Raw genomic sequence first — 22,216 nt, 5'->3', positions numbered from 1 at the left:
AAAATCACTCAACTTTTGCTTTAGGAAGCCTTTTGATTTCATTGCTAAAATACAAGGGGGGGGGGGGGGGGGGGGGGGGGGGGGGGGGGGGGGGGGGGGGGGGGGGGGGTTATGCAGAAAATGATAAGTTTGATTGGGAATGAAAAGCAAACAAGTAGCCTTAAAGCAAAAAAAAAAAAAAAAGGAAGAAAGGTATTACTAGTGGCTCTTCTTTTTGTTGGTCAGAAAGAAATGCTATGCTTTGTTAAGTATATTCTTTGGTGTAAAGGAAGTGGGTAAGTAAGTAAAGTCCACTTCATAACATTACAAAATGATGCCTTTATATATTATGGATGAAGGAGTCTACTTTATGACTTACTTTCATAGTTTTGATGCCATGGAGAAGCAAATAAAAAGGAGGAAGAGAAGGGATCATAAAGTTGGTGTTTCAAATTGGAATCTTTCTTTGCTTTTCTTGGGGTGAATGAAATTTTATATAGCTATCGTTTTTCTTTCCACTTTTTGTACATGAAAATGAGGCGTCCACAATAATTTTTTTAAAAAAAGAAGGTATAGCTTCAATTATTATGTGTTGTTCTATTAGACTATATTTTGAACTGGGTTTTGTTGGTTTTACTAAATTATTTAACGTGGTTTTCTCTTAATAACTTGTAAATCAAAATATTTCGAAGAAGACAAAAAGTTAATTTGTTAGATGACAAATTGGTAGGATGTGTAAAGATAGGTGAAGCACTAGATATGCATACTTGGACGTTTCTTTTAACAGGGTGGGGTAAATTTGAGATACTTCTCTCATACATAGTGAAGTATTGTCAAATCATTGATGACCTTGTCTTGACTTCATTATTGTTCTGCGGAACAAACTTTACCATGTATAATTGTCAAATTCCTTTTTGCAAGCAATGCAAATATTCTCTAAAATATTGTTACTCATTTGTTCTTTTGTGTTATGTTCACATGGTTTTTTCTTCTTCTTTGTTATTAAGTTTTAATACCATTCGAACTTCAACTACCTCTTAAGTTATTGAAATTCCTCAAGTTTTTAATGACTAAACATCGTCGAAGTGGACAATTGTATAGAAAGATTTATACTTACTGATAACTTGGGATTAAAATATTCACCTTGATATCGATATCAAGATTAATATTGATTTTGATAGATATTTTTGAAGTTTGTTTTTTCCTTCCAAAGTAAGTTGATTAATATTGATTTCCATAGATACTTTTTAAGTTTGTTTTTCCGTCCAATGTAAGTTTTAAATATTGCTGAGTATTTATATTCATAATAGGCTAGGTTGTCCTATATTTTACAAATATTTTATAAAAGATATAGTAAGTTGATTAATATTGATTTCGATAGATATTTTTTAAGTTTGTTTTTCCGGCCAATGTAAGTTTTAAATATTGCTGAGTATTTATATTCTTAATAGGCTAGGTTGTCCTATATTTTACAAATATTTTACAAAAGATATAAGAAATATGTACACTATTTCTAAAAGCAATGCTTGAACCTTCGATCTTATCTCTACAATAATCATTACTATAATAGTCTTGTTACAATAAATGATGTTCATAGGACGGTAAGAGTGACAATATCGGACTCTTTGAGTCCAGTAATTGGAATGAGTACAATCTAAATTCCTTAACTGTGGTAAGTAGTTATAAGTTTGAGTTCGAGCGGTTGCAGATGATTGATTATTGCATCAATACCTCACGCGATGAAAGCGTTGCATCTGGTCAAATTGTGTTTCGATTATCTTTTAAAGTGCTTAAATTAAAAAATACATATTTAATTTCTTTCGGGTGTTTAGTAACTTTTTCAAATGCATTCTTAAAGAACGAGATTGAAAAATAATCTATTTTAAAGAAACAAACTCAAAACTAAAATTTGATAAAATAGATTTTCAAACACAAATATATATATAAACACTTATAAAAAAACTAATTATTAATCAATCATATGGATGTTTAAATTTTAAACTAAGAAAACATGTATTCTTGATGAACAATATAATCAAAAAGCACTCTCAAATTAAAATTTATATATTGCTGACATTAAAATTGGATTCTCAAATTTATACCTAAATTAATTAATTTAAAATTCCGTGGTTACATTGCAATTTGTTCTAAAATAAACAAAACGATTTTGAAAATAAATAAATAAAAAGGAATCGTAGGATTGGGCTCTCGCTTTACTTTGTCGGAGAGACTCTAAAATACGATAACACCCACTGTTCTCAATCCTCTCTCGTCAATAACATTCTTCCACGTCACACTTAAACCTTACGTGTAATCAGAGTCTTTATCATTATTCCCAAAACATTCTACACTGTGCCGCACCCGAATATATTCTCGACTTACTTTACTACCATTAATAAAACGATGCCACGTGGCTTCATTTATACAAAAAACGCGAACTTAGAGACGAGACGGAGTCCCACTAAAGTCCTTCGCTTTCCCTTTTTCTTCCTTTTTTTTCTTATTTCGAAATTTTTAGTTTCAATAAAATCCCTCAAATTTCTCACCAAAGAAAGAAATGATTGAAACTAAATTGAGAGCTCAAAGATCGAACGATTCGTCGTCTTCCATGAAGAAATCGTCGTCAAGAAATTCCGATTCCTCGGTTCACAGTCATATGGAGTCTCCTCATTCACCGCTGCGTTTTCATTCTCCGCTTCGATCCGACGCTGGTGACCCTATGGAAACCCCTCCTTACGCCTCTCCCGATACTTCACCTGAGAAGCTGCCGGATAACTCTAAGGCGATTGTTGTTGTTGATGTTGTTGATAAGAGTACTCAGTTTTCTCCTCTTCCGTCTCCTTATGCTGCTTCTCGGAAGCCTTTGGAGAATGTGAACTTTGTTGGTGATAGGTCGACTTCTTCTAAGATTATGTTTAATCGTGCAATGAAAGAGGAAGTGCCGCAGTCTGTTACTAAAGTAGGGCCGGTTGGTGTTGGAGGTGAGGAGAATGGTGGTGGTGGTGGTGGTGGAGGTGGTGCTGGTGCTGGTGGAGGTGGAGGTGGAAGATCGCCGGTGAAGCAAATGGCGCCGATGTCGAGGAGGTCGAAGGATGATGCGTTGGTGAAGGCGGCTTTAGGTTTTAGAGTGTGTGAAGTGGCAGTTTGTTTGATTTCTTTTTCGGTTATGGCGTCTGATAAAACGCAGGGTTGGAGTGGCGATTCATTTGATCGGTACAAGGAATACAGGTTTTTCTTCTTTTTCTTTTTCGATTCTTCACTCCTGTTTTCTATCTGAGTGCGATTGAAGTATAGAATCAAGTGAATTGGAGTGTGCTTTTGGCTGTAGTGGAGTTTGAACATTTTCATTTTGTTATCTTCTTCCTGAATTGACGAAATGTCTCGTTTGTTCAATTCTTTCTGTTTAATCTGTGCAGACTTAATTTTTTTAGTTCATTGTTCAGTTAGCATTGACTAGATATCCATCCTTAATCTTTAACGTGTAGTATACCCAGTGGGACCTCATAGATTTTTACCGTACCAATTCATTTTTTGGATGCTATAAATTTCCTTCCAAGCAGAATCAAAGCTTGAAACAATTATTGTGATGAATTGTTTTGTCATTCTTCTGTTCTTTGCATATCACATTATCATCACATGATTTGGTGCTTTAATTGCAGTCTTCAATTTGAAGGCACCTCTTATTTTCAATGACGAGTGCCATGTTAAAAATGGAGCTGTCACCTTCATTCCAACCTATTGGTTGTCGAGTTTTCAATGATATCACAGTCCAAATGAATCCTTTTACTACTCTATTTAATTCAGTCTGACCCACAACTTTTTAAGACACGTTCCAACGCTCTGACATAACAACTTTTATATGTCCTTCCTCCAGTTGATTTCTGCTTTAAGTTACAAATCTTTTATTCTCAATTCCCATGTTGGTTTTCGGTATAATTTCAATTGTGTGTACTGTGAGTGAAGGATTGTGGTGGAAGCAATCTCAGTGTTAAGGGTTGTTTCTTAATTTACATGCCTTTTTGCGATCAATCATGTGTGCCATTATTCTTAGCTTCCCTTGTATTTCAAGAATACATCATTTTTCCATGCTATAACGTGAATGTTTTACTTAAAGGATATAGTTCTTATTCATTTTGTTCAAATTTTTTTCAATTTTCTAGAAATCTTTATGTTTTTTTCCTGCCATATATTATTAATCAAGTTTATTTGTCAACAGGTACTGCCTTACTGTGAATATAATTGCATTCGTGTATGCCGCATTTCAAGCATTTGACCTTGTCTTTACTCTAATCAAGAAGAACCATATGATACGCCATCAATTTCGTTGTTATTTTGACTTCTTCATGGATCAGGTTAGTTGTGCAAATACGTAGAGCTGAATGAATATTATTTCATACGTACTTTCATTGCTAGTCTGCTTCGATGAATGTGTTTCTATGCTCAAACTGATAGGATTGTTTAGTACAGTACTATTACCTGATGAATAACATACTTAGCCTAGAATACTTAAAAGAATTGTTAGATGATATAATATTAAATTTGTCATCATCCATTAACTTAAGCTTTTGAGTCAATTGAAGGTTTATGCAATTTGAAATGACCATTCCATCCAAGATGAACTATCTGCTGATCATTTGTCTCTTTTAACAATTGATTGTGTCGTATAGATTGTAAGCCTCAAACATTTAGGGGACTTATTTGGACTGTATTTAAGCTAATCACTTGGAAAATCAATTCAAACAAGCTATAAATCAATCAACGAGATAAAATAACAGTGGTTAATTATTAAGTCTTCACACTCACGAGTCTCAACGTAAACTTTCTTGATATCTCTAGATACTCTGCTTGCTTCGGTTCTGCATCAACTACTGATGTAATCCTTGCATTGATTGTATTTGACAGGTATTGGCATATCTTCTCATATCATCATCTTCCTCGGCTGCCACACGTGTTGACGACTGGCAATCGAATTGGGGAAAAGACGAGTTCACGCAGCTAGCGAGCGCATCGGTCAGCATGTCCTTCCTTGCCTTTGTTGCATTTGCTGTTAGTTCACTTATCTCTGGTTACAACCTTTGCACCCGCGATCCTGCATGATATTAAAATCTCAAGCATGTTCGTTTTTTTTTTTCAAAAAAGAGAAAAATTTCATATTGATTGTCAATCCAAAATTAATTTTTTTTTTCTCTCTTTTATGTTGTACAAAGATAAGATATCATAGCTAGATTTGACCTTACAATAAAGAGGATACCAAATTGTATAATTATTGGATTGTTTTTATTGCATATTTTTAATATATAATATATAAAATTAAGCTTCTTTTGCTCTATCAACTAATTCATTATAAACACATTGATCCCTTTCATGGTCACTTCATTTAGGATTTTTTTTCATTGTTTTTGCTGTTTTCTTTCTTTTTTTCTTTAGATGTGATTTTCTTTTGTTTTGAATGTTTAATTTCGTCCAAGTTAATTGAAAAATATATAATATTTGTAGATTAAAATCAAATGTGTACTATTAATTTCTAAAGAAAAACTAGCAAAAGAAAATTTTCCAAACATAAAGAATTTAATATATATATAGTTTTGGTTGTTCCAAAGTAATTATAATAATTAGATATCATTTTTAGTCTTAAAGTTTAAAGTCTGTTTAGTTGTAGTCCTTTAAATTTCAATTTCTTCTCATTTTTTTTCACTTTTATTTCAATAATTCTTAAATTCTTAAATTTATTCCTAAATTTTTTTTATTTATTAAAAATTAAAATTTAGGTTTTTTTAAAAAAACCATAATTATATATTATATTTCTCTGCAAAAAAAAACTATTGTTCTTATTCAACCAACTTCGTTTAAAAAATACTTAGGTCAGACCAAAGTACAAAAAAACTTCCTTTCATATTTTGATGTTTTAAATATTGAGTTTTTTTGGTTGCACAACCAATTATTAGTTGAGACATCCATAATTAAGACATAAATTTGAATGGAGTTGCTCTCTCCCTTAATCACAATTTAGTCTAAACTCCAACTTCTCTCAATTTTATGATTATTATAAATATATATAAAACGTCGTATGATAAATTAGTCTTTTCGTCTTCATCAAATACGTGTTGAAGTCTCACTTTTTACATTTTTTTTATTAATTTATGAAGCATCATGAACAAAGTTGTTGATGGATGTGTCACTTACCTTCAATCATATAAAAGAGTGGAACTTTGGTTTGGTAAAGTATGCTTTCTAGCTGTCAAAATGTCACTCATTTTTAATTATAAAACTTAATCATGAAGATAATAATGTTCAATTCCCTTTTTTTTTCTCTCTCTAATAAAACAAAAGTCAAATAATTCAAACAAAAAAAAATAGAGATGATATAAATATTAATTCATAAACTCAATTCAATTAGCAATCTTCCAATGTGATTGTTATTAATCTATTACCACATTTTTTTTTGTCTGGTTTTCTTACGTTTGTTTATTGTTTTTTCATTAAACCTTATTCTAAACTCATTTTAGGTAAATAATTATGTTTTTTATTTTATTTTAAGAATGATGTTTAATATATTTTTATTTATTTGAAGTAAATTTTTAAAGGGTCGTCTTCAAACATAACATAATAAATAAATTTACAAAATATTGAAATATATCAGAGCTTATCTTCGATAGACCACACTATACTGTTGTTGGTATATATTTGTATATGATAAATACATTTAATAATTTTAACCTACAATAATCTATTTCATATACGTTATCATATTTTACTATATTTGTAAATCATTTCAAAAATTTTATTATTTAAAATAAAATTTTGTACATAATTACTTATAAACTAAAATGTCAAACTCAAACTCAAGCATGTGCTATATTTTGACTACATTTTGCTCATTGAAATATACTTTTTAACCTCCCTCCATATCTGTTGCATTGATAAAATAAATTATATAAACATAAACCATTAGGTACTAATGAAAAAAACAATTATTTATAAGCTCTATAGTAAGATGTCAAAAAAAAAAAAAACTTAGCTCAACTGATATGGATGTTAATAAAATAAATTATATAAATATAAATCGTTTGGTAATAATGAGAAAATATTATTTATAAGCTCTGTAGTAAGATGTCAAAAAAACTTAGTTCAAATTAATATCGATATTAGTTGAAAATCAAAAGCTATAATATCATCTAATTAAAATATTAAAAATATTAGAGATTAAGTTTTCAAGAAGACAGTTTGGCCGAGTGGTCTAAGGCGCCAGATTTAGGCTCTGGTCCGAAAGGGCGTGGGTTCAAATCCCACAGCTGTCAAAAGTTTTAATTTTTTTTCTGCGGCCCAGTTAAATGCCCTCTTCTTCTACGGCCCAGTTAAATGGAAGTCCATTACATAAGGCCCAATCTTTATCATGATAAAGACACCGACAGCCATAAATAGATGAGGAGAGTCATGCAAGCCCATTACCCAAGGCCCTTCGTTCTTGATATCGGGTTTATAATGGGCCTGAAAATATATTGCGAGTTTTAATTTTTGCTTCCCGGTGAAATGCAAGCCCATTACATAAGGCCTTCTTTTTCTGCTGACCAGTTAAATGCAAGCCCATTACATAAGGCCCTTCGTTATTGAATATCGGGCTTATAATGGGTTTGAAAATATATTGTGGTTTTATATTATGCGGGCCAGTGAAATGCAAGCCCATTACATAAGGCCCAATCTTTGTCATAATAAAAGAACCGACAGCCATAAATTGATGAGGAGAGAGTGATGCAAGCCCATTACATAAGGCCCTTCGTTCTTGAATATCAGGCTTATAATGGGTTTGAAAATATATTGTGTTTTAATTTATGCGGGCCAGTGAAATGCAAGCGCATTACATAAGGCCCTCTTTTTCTTCGGCCCAGTGAAATGCAAGCCCATTACCTAAAGCCCAATCTTTATCATAATAAAGACACCGCACGCATAAATAGATGAGAAGAGTGATTCAATCGTTCTTGATTATCGGGCTTATAATGGGCCTGAAAATATATTGTGAGTTTTAATTTATGCGGGCCAGTAAAATGCAAGCCCATTACATAAGGTCCTTTTTTATGCGGCCCCGTAGAATACAAGCCCATTACATTAGGCTCAATCTTTATCATAATAAAGACACCAACAGCCATAAATAGATGAGGAGAGTGATGCAAGCCCATTATATAAGGCCCTGCGTTCTTGAATATCGGGCTTATAATGGGCCTGAAAATATATCGTTGAGTTTTAATTTCTACTTCCCAGTGAAATGCAGGCCCATTACATAAGTCTCTTCGTTCTTGAATATTGGTGTTATAGTGGGCCTGGAAATCTTTCATCATAAAGATATCGACAGCCATAAATAGAAGAGGAGAGTGAAATGCATGCCCATTACATAAGGCCCTTCGTTCTTGAATGTTGGGCTTATAATGGGCCTGAAAATCTTTGTCATAATAAAGACACCGACAGCCATAAATAGTAGAGGAGAGAGATAAAAGGTGGGCAGTTGAGGTGGGTCCATTGGGCCGACCCATACAATAAACCCATACTTCGCTTTACGATTTGTCAAATCCGTCTGCCTCACTTCACTCTTATCTTTTCCGTTGACCTATCGTCTCTTATTTGGATATTTTCTTTATTTTTCAATAATTGTATCAATTTAAAAATTGAACGTTCTTTTTTAAAATATTGTGAGGGAATTACAAATATTTAGAAAAAAAAAAAAAACAAACAAAAATCAATACACAAACACACCCAAAAAAAAAGAAACAAAAATCAAATTCAAATTGGTTTGTTTACTAGAGTTTAGATGTTTAATTAATAAAAATAAAAAGTATATTCTCAAACTATATTTAAATTAAAAGAATTGGGGTTTAGCTCGATCGAATGGTAAATGGTTAATGAAACTCTAATTCTTTTTTTTTTCTCTAACACAATTCAAGCATCCCTTCAAGGAGCTGAGTAAATACACCCCTATCCCCCAAAAGTATGAAGAAAAAGCAAAATCAAAGTATGAAGGCGAAAAAAGAAGAACAAGGCAGCCGGATGTATGGATCGATATCCCTGAAAGATGGAAAAGCCGGACCTTAGGCCGGACCTCTTAGTTAGCCCTATTAGTTAGCGAGGAAAAGGACTCAAGGCAATAGCGACCTGTCCGTAAAAGTACTCAAAAGGTACTCAAAACGTAGGAAAAAGGTTTGAATACCGACTTGCATGTGTTAAGCAATGAAAGAGGAAATCAAGTCATAGGATTAACTCTCCATGACTGTTTGAGTATTTCCATATTTTCATTGATCTAATATACAAGTAAATATTGAATTAAATGGATGTTATCATACAAAAAAAATCCAAATTATAAAATATTTAATTATATTTAAAATAAAAAATCATATTTAAAATATCGATTACATGCGATAAAATATAAACACATATACATGTGTGAGGCCTTTTAAAAAATATAAAAATTTAACCAACTATATAAACTTCATTAAACAAAACCAATTCAACATACGAGAGAACCTTCCATAACCATCATAGTTAGAAAAGTCGATAAAGGATCACCCTATCATAAACTTTTCTTTCATAAAAATCTTCCTTGGAAGAGCCATTAATCACAGCGAAGAACATCAGATACAAAATCGATCCAAAAAATTTATTTACAGAAGCGTTGGATTATCATAATTTCTACAACTTTAATGCATTTTTAATATATATATATATATATATATATATAATTTTCCAAACACTATATATTTAATTATATTTAAAATATTAAATGAGAAAATGAGAAGACAATGATACCACCAAACTGAAAGCATGGGAGGAGGCTCAGTTTGAAAAGACGCTTTCAGATAGAAACAGAAATTTTTTACACTTTTCAAGAGTAATCCCATTAAGAAACGTGGCCCAATCACCGCAAACCTCAGGGCTTTCTTATTCTTATCTCCACACCTTCTTTCTTTAATAATAATTAATAAAACACTACATTCCCCTAAAAACCTTTTATTATTTCAAATCTCTTCTTCTTCTTTTCTTTCTTTTTATTTTTTTCTATATGTTTTGTGTGTGATTAATTAATTATTAAATCTCCATTAACATCTTATTTTAATGATTGCTTTGCCATTAACTCATTCCTCCATCCCATAAACTTCCACCCTATAGCACTTTGTTGCAAAAAGGTTCATAAAAATATTGTTTCCCAAACTACCCTTCTACCTATCCAAAGTGTGGCCTTGTAAATTATCCTACAACTAATGCTATGTATAACCTCTCTATATGCTATAACTTTGAATTATTGTCTTTGCTTTTGTATTTGAATGTGAGACATTTTTTCCCTTTTAATTTCAGCTAGAATAGTTTTGAATTGAAAATAGAACTTTCAATCTTAAAGAAAAAATAATTATTTGCTAAATCAAAGAAGATCGATTAGAGATAAGGAGGAGGAGTTCAGGGTCGATTAAACCAGTTTGAACATTTACAAAAAAGATAAATTCTAGTCAATGCATACCCCTGTAAAGAAGGTTGTGTCATTTACCACTTAACTAAACCTCACGATACTATTTTTCTTTTAACTACAATTGTTTGTAAAATTCACCATAGGTAAAAGATTAAGAAATAATTTAAAAAGAATGTAATTTAATCTATGGTTTGATGCATGTGCGTGTATATATATATAGTCATCATTTCCCTCTTGATAAGAGTGATGTGATACAATTTAATAATTATTGATTTCTAATATCATAGGAATCATTATATCAAAATAAAGTACAACAACTAATATTTAATCAATTACTAAGTGGTGCTTGCAATGGAAGGGGTAAAATGGTTAAAAAAAGAAGAAGGGTAATATTGGAATTAAATAAGATAGGATAGGACCATCCCTACGTCTACTTAGTGCCTCACGTGGATATGTGAGGTGAGGTGAGGTTTTCAATTTTATCAATTTTAATTCTTTTCTTTATTTTTGGGGTACTCGTGTTGCCCACACACTCGACAGTGATAATACAAGCGTGAACGACATGGTAATTTACTTATACTCTCTCCCCCTCCCTCTCTTGTAGAATGAAAAATGAGTTTCTTTCTTTACATAAATTTAATGTACACTATTACGACTTTACCCTCGTATCTAATGTTGTTAATTAAGTTTGTAGTTAACTTTAGGGTTGATGTCGAGATTTGAAGTAAGGGAATAATGATCGTTTGTTTTGTTTGTATGAAAATGGCAATGCTCGTGTAGGAAATTAGTGAACGTTAGGTTAAAGTTATGTACATTAGTCAATTGACGAATTAAAAGAGAATTGAAAAAAGCTTTACCTCTAAGAATACTTTTTCTTATCAAAGAGTAAATAGTCTTTATGGTGCATTTATAATTTTTATTGTCCTAATCTAACGACGAATTTAATTTTGGCTTTAATTTGTTGCTTAAAGTTGTTTTTTTTTTTCTTTATTGTGTGTTTGTATTTATAACTTCTAACTCGTTAATTTCTTGTTCTATAGGTTTGCTTTGGGGGTTTGTGTCGTTTTTGTTTTTGGCTTTTATTTCGGAATTAAAATAATGTCTACAGTGTTTATTGAGACAAGTTTCCTCGGTTCAAAATTACCTACAATATCTAAAAACAACTACTGTTAGCTACTATTGTTGTCACTTTAACGTTGTTATTTGTTGATGATAACGTGCCTTTGTTATAATTACTTTAAACCTAACATCTCACTCTTCGTTTGAACAAAACCTAACACGTTATTAGTAAATCATGTAAATCTTTTTTTAATGTCTACTGTTTATTTCACTCGCTTTATTAGGTTGTAAACTTTGACAACCAATCTTGACTACAACTACGATCACACCCCTTGAGGACTCGTTTCTCTTTTCTATACAATTATTTACATGTGTGTAGTGTTCATTGAATTAAGTATCATGATTCAAATGATCCATTCACGTATTAGTATTTCATCCTAAAAGATAATTATTCGTGAAATAGCTAAATCTTGTAACTCTATTGAAAGAATAAATTTGTCCTTACAAACAACGTATATGTTTGATTCAAACTAAATTAACTTATTCCGTTTTCATTACTTGTCTTTTACTTTATAATCACACTCAAAAGACTTTGTGCACTAAAAATGATTGAGAAAAAAACAAAGTGTAAACATCATGAACAAAATTATAAATTAAACTTGTAAAATAATTTATTAAGAGAAATCACACATCAACCTTATGGAGCACAAAAAGATTGGTGAAACAAAATTGTCAATGATCTACATGAACGCCATAACATCTTAAATGAAAGACGAAGACATTTGGCCAAAAGGATCAAATAAAATAAAACAATAAACTTAAAGTACAAAAAAAGTAAAACAATTTTACATCGTAGAAGAAATAAATTTGATAGGAAAATTAAAAAAAAAACAAAAAAAAAACAAACAATTTAGTATCTATGCAATTGGAAGAAGATTGTATTGCTAAGAAATTGTTTAGATGGATACATTTTAACACCTTTCTAGTTGGCCTATTAACATCGTTTGGAACTTTTTTTTTTTTTTTTTTTATAAATAGTTTAATATTGTAATTTTAATCTCTAGGATTTGAATTTTGATTTGAACATTGATCCATAACCTAGATTTAAAATAACATGTTAATCACAAAATATATCACAATGTTTTTAATTTTGAAGTTGACACATTTTTTTCTAACCACGACTACAAAATTGACTTTTCTCCAACGACTAAAGTGATATTATAAGTTTAGTATTATAAGGAAGGAAACGTGTATACTTCATAACCATGACATGCTGTTTGCATAGAACGACATTTTTCGTCAAATCAATCCCTCAAATTTATGATATGTTAACTTTATAGTAAAAATAAAATATAAAAGCTCCTAAGAATGCACAACGAGACTTTATAAAATTACATACGAGGTTAGCAGAACACATGTGTCACGTGTTGGCAACCATGAAATTAGTGATTCGTATTTCCAATCTCTTCGAAGTCAATATGAACATAAACATATAACTCAACTTCTTAAGACTACACTTTCAACAAATGATTCATCAACTTTCAATAATAATAATGGAACTCTCAAACTGACAATGATAATAAAATATGAACCTAGAAGTGAAAAAAATAGAGTAATCAAACTTATATAGTTAGTACAGTTTATACAATTATGTATGTTTGATAGCCTAATTTTAAAGATTTGGATAAATTGAAGGACTTAATTTATAAATTTAAAATTTTAAGAGTATAATTGCGACAACTTAAACTACTTTTGGGTGGTTTTTTGCAAAATTGTAAATTATTTGGGTTTGCAGGCAACAATAGATAGTTAAAAGTTTTTTTTTTTTTTGAGTATAATAATATAGTTAGATATTTAGAAAAGAAGAAAAAGAAAAAGGTATTGGGAAGGGCAAAATGGTCAATTCAGAGGGAGGTAGATGGGGATGCCACGTTGAATTCTCCAGCGGAGACAGAACAGAATGTGTAATAAAGGAAGCTTTTTCCAAACAGAAAAAAAAGGGGAAAATCGGCGGTTGCAGTTGCGGACCTCGCCGGTGGGAGAGAGGTCGCCGTCGCCCTCTTCCTTTCTTTGCAGGCCGTCCCCGGTGGGCGATCAGTCACTTCCCATTTTCATCCTTTCCGATCATTTTTCTTCTTCAATCCAATCCCCTTATTTCCCTCGCTTTCTTCCCTCTTCTTCTCCTTATATATCCCTTCTACCCACCTATAAAACGCCCCATTTTTCTTCTCTCTCTCTCTCTCTCTCTCTCTCCTATTTATATATTGCCATCTCTCTCTCTTTCTCTCTTTATATCTCTGCTATTCCACCCAGAGACCGTAATATTTAGGCGTTTCTTCGTGATGGGTTTCTCTTGAGGTGCGGGGTTTTTATTCTATTTGTGAGTTTTTCTTGATCTGTTTCTATTTTATTTTTTTACCCAATTATGTTGGCTTTGATTTGATTGTTTGTTCTTTTGTTGTTTGATTGTATTTATTGCCTGCAAGCTGTTTGTGGGTTTGTTTTTGGTTATAAAGTTAATGATTATTATAATTTATAAGTTTCCCTGTGTTCGTTGGGGGAATTTATTTGCGGTAATCGCGCATCGAATTTGGATGATCGATCTTTGTTTTATTTGTCCTTTCTCTTACTTTTTGTATCTAATTTGACGGCTTTGATTGGGTGGTTTTTATTTGATATAAGACGTGTGTATAATTGAGCTGCTTTGGTTGTCATTTTGCTTAACTATTGAATCGGATGGTCGTTATTTTATGCTTTATATTGCTTCTGGGCTATATTGGAAATGTATATGAACTCTTTTCTGGGTGTGCAGATATATATGTGTTTTGTATTTGTTATGAGTTTTGTTGCTGTTGCCTGTTGAATGTGTAGTTAGATTCTGGGTTCTCTACTGATTTTGAACAATTGTGAGATGCCGGGAATTGTCATGGATGAAATCAATGAAGAAAGGGCTGTGAATAAACATAATGGTTCTTCGATTCATATTGAAGAGTCGTATGGAAACAAGTCGCCGAGGAGCGGGTTGAGTCTTCAGAGCCCTGGAAGTGTTCATGTTGATTTCCCTGTTGATGGCTTGGTTGACACCTCTATTGAGAAGCTTTATGAGAATGTTTGTGATATGCAAAGTTCGGATCAGTCACCTTCAAGGCGTAGCTTTGGTTCTGATGGTGAGGAATCAAGGATTGATTCTGAACTGAATCATCTTGTAGGAGGAGAGATGAGGGAGGTAGAGATAATAAAGGAGGAAGAAGATATTGCTGAGAAGCATGAACATGATTTTCCTGTTGATTCCATGAATCATTCACCGTCTGCAGATAAGAAGGAGAAAGCTGAAAATAGCCAACCTGGTAGCTCAAAACGTCCGTCTGGAAGAAAATCTCCTCACCTGCAATTGGAACACGAGACATCTCCAAAATCAAGTCCCAGGGGCAAGGGCTTGATGGATAAACCCCCTATTAGCAGAAAGAATGAAAAGAATTCGAAAAAAAATAGTCCGGGTGCTGCTCAATTAAAGAAACAGAAAGATTCACCTTTGAGGGGCTCGAAAATGCAGAATGGAAGTGAGGATTTCGAGGAATTAATGTTGGATAATCCAGATCTAGGGCCCTTTCTACTTAAGCAAGCAAGGAATTTAGTTTCGTCAGGGGAGAATCTGCAGAAAGCTCTTTTAATAGCACTTCGTGCTGCAAAAGCTTTTGAACTATCTGCAAATGGCAAACCCAACTTAGAACTTGTTATGTGTTTGCACGTCACAGCAGCAATATACTGCAGCTTAGGCCAGTACAGTGAGGCTATACCTCTATTGGAGCATTCAATTGAGATTCCTGCCATCGAGGAAGGCCACGAGCATGCACTGGCTAAATTTGCAGGCCACATGCAGTTGGGTGATACGTATGCAATGCTGGGTCAGCTGGAAAATTCTCTAGTCTGTTATACAACTGGGTTAGAGGTCCAGAAACAAGTCCTAGGAGAAACAGACCCAAGAGTTGGGGAGACCTATAGGTATTTAGCTGAAGCCCATGTTCAAGCCTTGCGATTTGACGAGGCCGAGAAATTTTGTCAAATGGCTCTCGATATTCACAAAAAGAATGTTGGCCCTGCTTCTCTTGAGGAGGCTGGAGATAGGAGGCTTATGGGCCTCATATGTGAAACAAAAGGAGATCATGAAGCTGCGCTTGAGCATTTAGTTTTAGCCAGCATGGCCATGGTAGCAAATGGCCAAGAGACTGATGTGGCTGCAGTTGATTGCAGTATTGGAGATTCATACTTATCCTTGTCCCGTTACGACGAGGCTGTTTTTGCTTATCAGAAAGCCCTCACTGTTTTCAAAACCACCAAGGGAGAAAACCATCCAGCAGTTGGTTCAGTATTTGTTCGTCTTGCTGATTTGTACAACAAGACTGGAAAAATGAGGGAGTCAGTATCATACTGTGAAAACGCCCTTCGAATTTATGAAAAGCCTGTCCCTGGAATTCCTCCGGAGGAGATTGCTAGTGGTCTTACTGATATTGCAGCTATTTATGAATCAATGAACGAAGTTGAGCAAGCAGTCAAATTATTGCACAAGGCCTTGAAGATATATAATGATGCTCCGGGACAGCAAAACACCATTGCTGGAATAGAAGCCCAGATGGGTGTCTTGTATTATATGCTGGGGAACTATTCTGAATCTTACAACTCCTTCAATAATGCAATTCCAAAGCTTCGCAACAGCGGAGAGAAAAAATCTGCTTTCTTTGGTATAGCCCTTAATCAAATGGGGCTTGTGTGTGTTCAGAAATACGCTATAAACGAAGCTGTAGAGTTATTTGAAGAAGCCAAGAGCATACTAGAGCAAGAATATGGACCTTATCATCCTGATACTCTCGGGGTATATAGCAACCTTGCTGGAACATACGATGCAATTGGCAGGTAATGCAATCATCCTTCTATTATGATAACACATGATCAGTAGTGCAATTGAAGTTGTCCATTTCCCTTGATCTCTTTCTGGAACTGTGGGGATCTCCATAACCAATTCATTTTTGTTATCATGTCACCAGTTTTTGTTGTCCTCATTAAGAGGCGGCTAGGACTCTGGTCTTGTTTTTCATCAGGCATCATTCTGTTTTTGTCACTTTCTACTTTTAGGATTTACTTTTCCACGTTTTCCTTTCATAATTCATGGTTTACGTTTAGAGTAGGAAGTCGCTGAAAGTTTTCTTTGAGCAGCGAATGATGCAATTGATTAGTTCTCCTCTCATGACTCTAAACAGGTTGGATGATGCAATTGAAATCTTGGAGTATGTTGTTGGCATGCGAGAGGAAAAACTTGGGACAGCCAATCCTGACGTTGACGATGAGAAGAGAAGATTGTCCGAGTTGTTGAAAGAAGCTGGTAGAGTTCGGAGCCGAAAGGCGAGATCACTCGAGACTCTTCTTGATGCCAATGCTCATACTGTAAACAGTAAAGGAATTCAGGTTTGATAAAAGATTAAATCACACATGACCGACCGTCGTCGCATAGTTTAGAACCGATTCTCACAAACACGGCTAGTTGCGCGAGTAAATTCCTGATTCTTTAGGTTGTTGAAATTCAAATACTAGAATTTGGCGTTTTGTTTGCATTGTCGATTAAGTTATCTTGTATTTGTGTATGAAGTTTGTATTGTTCTGTATATTTTTACACGTAAGCGATGGCGTTGTCATTTTGTATATCACATTGTTCTGGAATTACAAGATTGTTTGAAGCAGTTTTGAATGAAAACTACAAGAATGAGGTTCCTGCTTTTGTACCATAAATATAAGCTGATTACCTTCCTGCATTAACCAGACATCGCTTTATATCTTATTTCAGGTGTTTGAATTTAGTTGAGCGATGTTCGGTAACCGATAACCAAACTTGGATGGTCGTATGAGAGAAGCCAGAGAGGGGATCTGGTGACCTTTATATACCATTGGAGGATGGAAAGTTAATTAGTTACAAACAAAAATAGCAATGTTTGGTACGAAATTGAAAATTAAAAGCACAACTAAATCTTATATATTTTAAATATTAAAAATACAATTAAACATGTAAAATATTTACCAAATAAGAAATTATATAGTTTTAACAATTTTGTCCCTTCATTCTAAAAGACTATAAAAATATAAAGTTTTGTAAAGAATATAACAAAGTGGTAAAATTTTCAAAAATTGAAAAAGCTCACACTAAAAAATATTATTTGGCTAAACGATTTTTTTAGGTAAGATTCTTGATTTGTTTATTCGTGAGGACACGATCGCGAGTAATTAAATATAAATTATTTTTTTAAAAAAATGGATATATTTTTTCAAAATTTTAGATTTTTAAATATAAAAAGATTTAAAGAAAAAATAGTAACGAAAGGAAATGAAATATTCAAAAAGGGCAGTTTCTGCATTCTTATTTTCTTACCCGATTATATTTAGAAAGGACAGTTTCTGTATTCTTATTTTCTTACCCGATTTGTTTTATATTTATGAAAGTTAGTTTTAAATATTTTTAAATTTAAAATGTGTATAAAATTTACTAAAGTTTAAAAATATAATTGAAGCAATTTGAATTGTAAATATTTTTATTATTGTATACATTTTTTTTATAATTTTTATTAAAGCAAAGCAACATTTTGGATTTGAGTATAACGGAAAGCTTAGGTTAAAAAAGTGACCACGTGAAATTTGATTTTCCCCTAATAAATTCTCTAAACAATTCGTTCCGCACTTGTTCGCGCGTATACTTCCTTCTCTTTCGTGTTCATCGCTCACCATTCTTCCGATCGTCGCTTGCAAGTACAAGATTTTTCTTACTTGTATCTGCAACAATGGTTGAAAAGCCTTCTAGTTCGTCGTCTACTCTCGTTGATCAGCCAGTTGTAAGCTTGAAATCAATCTCGTCTGTTCGATGTTCTGCAGTTTCTTAATGAATTGGAGTATTCAGGCATTTTTGTTGGAATGTAAAATTGTTTAGGTTCCAGGAGATGTGGTTCTTGACCTCTCAAACATGGCCAACGAGACCATCAAGCTTGGAGGCGGTCTTCGACAGGTGCCTCTTAGGGTTTTCTTTCTTTCAATGTTTATGCTTCTATTATATGTTTCTGCTTTTCAACACCCATTAGTTTTCATTTGCAGTTGTGTTGTTTACAAGATTGCTTAATTTCATGTTTTTTTTAAAAAAATAATCTTTCAGGACCAAGATGCTATTTCTGTCTCCAAAGTTGGAAAACTGAGGTTCTCGAAACCAAACAAATATTGGGTTGAAAGCTCACAGAAAAGGGTAGGTAAATGACATTGTTCAAATTGGCATTGAGGATCCTTATATTGTTTGTTCTTTCAGCTATCTTTTGAATTATGATCTTCAACGCTAGTTTCGGGGGTTTTCTTTAATCGAATTGCTAGCATTATCATCCTGACGTTTACTTTTTATATAAATTGCTGTTTTCCAGTACGTGCCATGTGCGGAAGATTGTGTCCTTGGAATCGTACTTGACTCTAGAGCCGACGTAAGTGCTGCTTTATTGTTAACACATGTATATGTTCAATTATGAAATAATTGGCCCATGCTGTTTCCGATTGTGGTGTGTGGATGGTTATGGTTTGACTGGTATCCACATACGCTATCGTTGAGGGAAATAAAAGAATATATAAGTGAAAGAGTGCCTGGCCCTAGCTACAGAAAAAGACACCAAACCGAAAGAACAATACCAAGCTCGTAATTACAAAAAAATAGGTGCTAAACTTAGCTTCCTCCCAAACTTTCTTACCAGACCGCCCAATCTCTCTACAAATCTAATATGCATTTCACTCAAATGTCACAAAATTACAAAGAAAGTAGCAGCCCACAAAATTTTGCCCTTCTCTTTGAAGGGAGGAGGATTTAGAAGCACTTCCTTCAGCAAAACCTTGCCATATGGCTCATATCTAATTTGAACCGGATAAACACTAAATAATTTTATTCAGTGACTCCGAAGGTAGTGAGCAAACTAATCCCATAACAAATGATCTAGGTCCTTTTCCTACCTTCTGCAAAGAATGCATTGCAAGGGTATCCATGTCTAATTAGTCCTGTGATACTAGGGAAGATTTAGGTAAACATCAATTTGTTTTTATCAGCGATTCAGCGGTCTGTGTTAATAGCCAATGCAGATTATTCAAGAGCTCTCCTCTGTGAGAACCCTCGAAATAAATATGAGTCCCAAATCAAAATACCAAGTGCATACCCTTTCCTCTCTCAGACTTGCCCTTAGAGTTCTATCCACTTGCACAGAGCACTCAGTGCACTCTCTACCTAACTCTAACTGTAACACCTAGGCTCCACGAAGTCACAGCAGACATGCACCACAAAGATGCTCATTTCTCCACTACAACAATATCTTTAGGCTTCTCTATTTCCTCTTTTTCATTTCTATGTGTATAAACCTTGGGAAGTTGGAGTCTTAGATTTTTGTTCGATTACCTTTTAAGTTATCATCATTTAATCATTTCTTTATTATTTCTTTTCTCGTTTGCAGAATTTTCTTGTTGACATAAAAGGTCCATCGTTAGCCTTTCTTCCTGTTCTTGCATTTGAAGGAGGAACAAGGCGAAACATACCCAAATTTGAGGTATGCATAATTTTGTTATTTTCACTATATGACCTTTCAATATAGTTGCTCCTCTGTCTTCCTTTTAGGTAAGCATCAATTTGTTTTTATCATGTCCTATTGATTCTCTGTTTCGTAGATGGGTGCCCTGCTTTATGTGCGGGTAGTGAAGGTAAACCCTGGAATGAATCCCGAGTTGGCATGCACCGATGGTTAGTTAACTTCTCCATATCTCCACGTCCAATAAATTTTTTGAAGGTTTAAAACAGTCTCCACCAAAGAAATATATTGATGTTCCTGTAAACTTATCCTCTGAAGAGGGGTGGACAGCATCTGCGTTCTCCATGCAAGTTCATGTTTCTTTTCGGTTTTTGGTTGTTGTGATAATGTGTCTCACGTGAGTATCATTTTGTTTTGTGTAGCGAGTGGGAAAGCAGCTGGATTTGGCCTCCTGAAAGATGGCTACATGTTTGAGTGTTCAACTGGCTTATCAAGAATGTAAGCTAAATTGCTTTTCTTAGTTTCTCTTCCTTTTTTAAGTCATTCTTCCGATCATTCATTCTCATTGTTGATTTTATCCTCTCATCTAGGCTTCTAAGTTCTCCCTCATGTCCAGTTCTTGAATCTCTTGGGAAGAAGCTTTCATTCGAGACAGCAGTTGGTTTAAATGGCCGCGTTTGGGTACTTTTCTTCAAATCCTTACATTTTCATTGCTAAACTTTATGGGTTTACCATGCATAATTCTCTTCCTATGCTTCCTTCTATCACATATTAACCTTCTTTTTATTGAAGAAAAAATTTCCTCGTCCGACAGTTATATCTGGTTGTTGGTAACTTGGGATTATTACTCTCCATTCTTCAGCTTCCGCTTTTACTCTCTAACATAACTCTTCTTTAAAACTTGAAGATCTAATTCTTGGGTAAAAAAAAAACAATTTTGGTCCTGAATTTTCATGGAAGCAACAATTTAATCCTTAAACTTAATAACAATTTAGTTCCTAAACTTTAACAAGAAACCAGTGAAATTTACGATTGAAGTTCAAGAGCTTCCCTATCTCTCTGCAAGGAGACCTAATACAAGATAATTTCCAAAAAGCTGCCCTCCCCAAATAACCAAAACAGTATTTTTACTTATACGTAAAGAGTCACGGCCCCCTAACTACAATATTCTCGGGGCCCACATTTACCACTTCCTTACCTTCTCTCTTCTCATGCCTACAAGCATACCTTTGTACTATGGGTGGCCTAACAAAATATAAGTAAGATTTAATAAAATTGGGAATCAAACTTATGTATAAACTATAATAAGTAAGTTATGTAATAAATATCGACAATTTTCACGAAGTCTTTTATGATAATGGACTAAATCTGGTAAAGTATAGGGACTAAATCACTCTTTACTTTGTTATTTTCATGAAAGTTAGGATGGAAAGTGTTTTTTTTAACCAAATTTCTTCTACCAACCTTACTAATAAATAGCCCTTTATTACTTTTGGCTTCTCCATTTCTTCTCCCAGGTCAATGCTGATTCTCCATCTACAATCATTGTTGTTTCGAATGCAATATTGAACTCCGAAACACTCTCTGGTGTTCAACAGAGAATCATGGTGGACAAACTCCTTGCCAATTTAAAGCTGTCAAGTTAGAATTCTAATTTGTAGTCATGTATTATTTAGCTCAAGTCTTACGAGAACAGTAATTAGCCAAATCTTTTCTTCTCTTTGGAATTGAGAAAGATTCATGATTTTCTTATATTCATTAACTCTCAAGTTCAATGGCTATCTGGTCCACTTGTTAAGGAGTTATTGGCCTTGAAAAAGAATTAAAGATAGTGAGTGGATTAAATTTTCATAATTCTATTTGTTTAGCAAATATACCCGAAGGGAAAGAAGAGCAGACCTACTCCAAATTTAATACCACTAATTTAGTTTTGTTAAATTGTTCAATATCAATTGTATCCGAATATTGGGTCTGTTTTAGGACCTATGGGACGTCCCAAAATTTTATAATTGGAAAGGAAATCTTGTCGAAAATGGTTGATAAGATAGACTATCAAATTTTTAATAAACTCTAGTAGCTACTCATGAGGTTTTCTCGTGCTATAGAGATTGAAGTCTAATTTTTAGATTGGATTAAATTCTCTCTTTAACCC

At 33.4% G+C, this 22,216-nt stretch overlaps 3 protein-coding genes and 1 non-coding gene across 8 annotated transcripts; all 4 read left to right on the top strand.

Moving 5' to 3' along the window:
* Positions 1–2,454: 2,454 nt before the first annotated feature.
* On the top strand, positions 2,455–5,308 carry LOC101208694 (CASP-like protein 4A2). The gene is made up of 3 exons (XM_031890180.1): positions 2,455–3,207; positions 4,196–4,331; positions 4,882–5,308. The coding sequence occupies exons 1-3, from the start codon at positions 2,537–2,539 to the stop codon at positions 5,074–5,076; spliced, it is 1,002 nt and encodes a 333-aa protein (XP_031746040.1). The 5' UTR covers positions 2,455–2,536; the 3' UTR covers positions 5,077–5,308.
* Positions 5,309–7,197: 1,889 nt separating this feature from the next.
* TRNAL-UAG lies at positions 7,198–7,277 on the top strand. The gene has a single exon. It is a non-coding gene; the product is annotated as a tRNA-Leu (tRNA).
* Positions 7,278–13,452: 6,175 nt separating this feature from the next.
* On the top strand, positions 13,453–17,266 carry LOC101208453 (protein KINESIN LIGHT CHAIN-RELATED 3). Of its 4 annotated transcripts, none has more exons than XM_004138063.3 (3): positions 13,453–13,843; positions 14,357–16,396; positions 16,741–17,266. In XM_004138063.3, the coding sequence occupies exons 2-3, from the start codon at positions 14,397–14,399 to the stop codon at positions 16,949–16,951; spliced, it is 2,211 nt and encodes a 736-aa protein (XP_004138111.1). In that variant the 5' UTR covers positions 13,453–13,843; positions 14,357–14,396; the 3' UTR covers positions 16,952–17,266. The 4 variants fall into 4 exon arrangements, with proteins under 4 accessions (XP_004138111.1, XP_031746038.1, XP_031746036.1 ...); XM_031890178.1 differs by having other exon boundaries at positions 13,461–13,843; positions 14,361–16,396; XM_031890176.1 differs by having other exon boundaries at positions 13,461–13,865; positions 14,361–16,396.
* Positions 17,267–18,059: 793 nt separating this feature from the next.
* Positions 18,060–21,966, top strand: LOC101208208 (putative exosome complex component rrp40). 2 transcript variants are annotated; one of them, XM_004138062.3, is made up of 9 exons: positions 18,071–18,357; positions 18,453–18,527; positions 18,672–18,758; positions 18,928–18,984; positions 19,993–20,085; positions 20,204–20,276; positions 20,487–20,562; positions 20,655–20,745; positions 21,582–21,966. In XM_004138062.3, the coding sequence occupies exons 1-9, from the start codon at positions 18,307–18,309 to the stop codon at positions 21,708–21,710; spliced, it is 732 nt and encodes a 243-aa protein (XP_004138110.1). In that variant the 5' UTR covers positions 18,071–18,306; the 3' UTR covers positions 21,711–21,966. The 2 variants fall into 2 exon arrangements, with proteins under 2 accessions (XP_031746041.1, XP_004138110.1); XM_031890181.1 differs by lacking the exon at positions 18,928–18,984 and having other exon boundaries at positions 18,060–18,357.
* Positions 21,967–22,216: the final 250 nt, after the last annotated feature.

This window comes from Cucumis sativus, chromosome 1, assembly GCF_000004075.3.
Source record: "Cucumis sativus cultivar 9930 chromosome 1, Cucumber_9930_V3, whole genome shotgun sequence".
NCBI lineage: Eukaryota > Viridiplantae > Streptophyta > Magnoliopsida > Cucurbitales > Cucurbitaceae > Cucumis > Cucumis sativus.
This window is presented reverse-complemented; position numbering and strand designations above follow the sequence as displayed.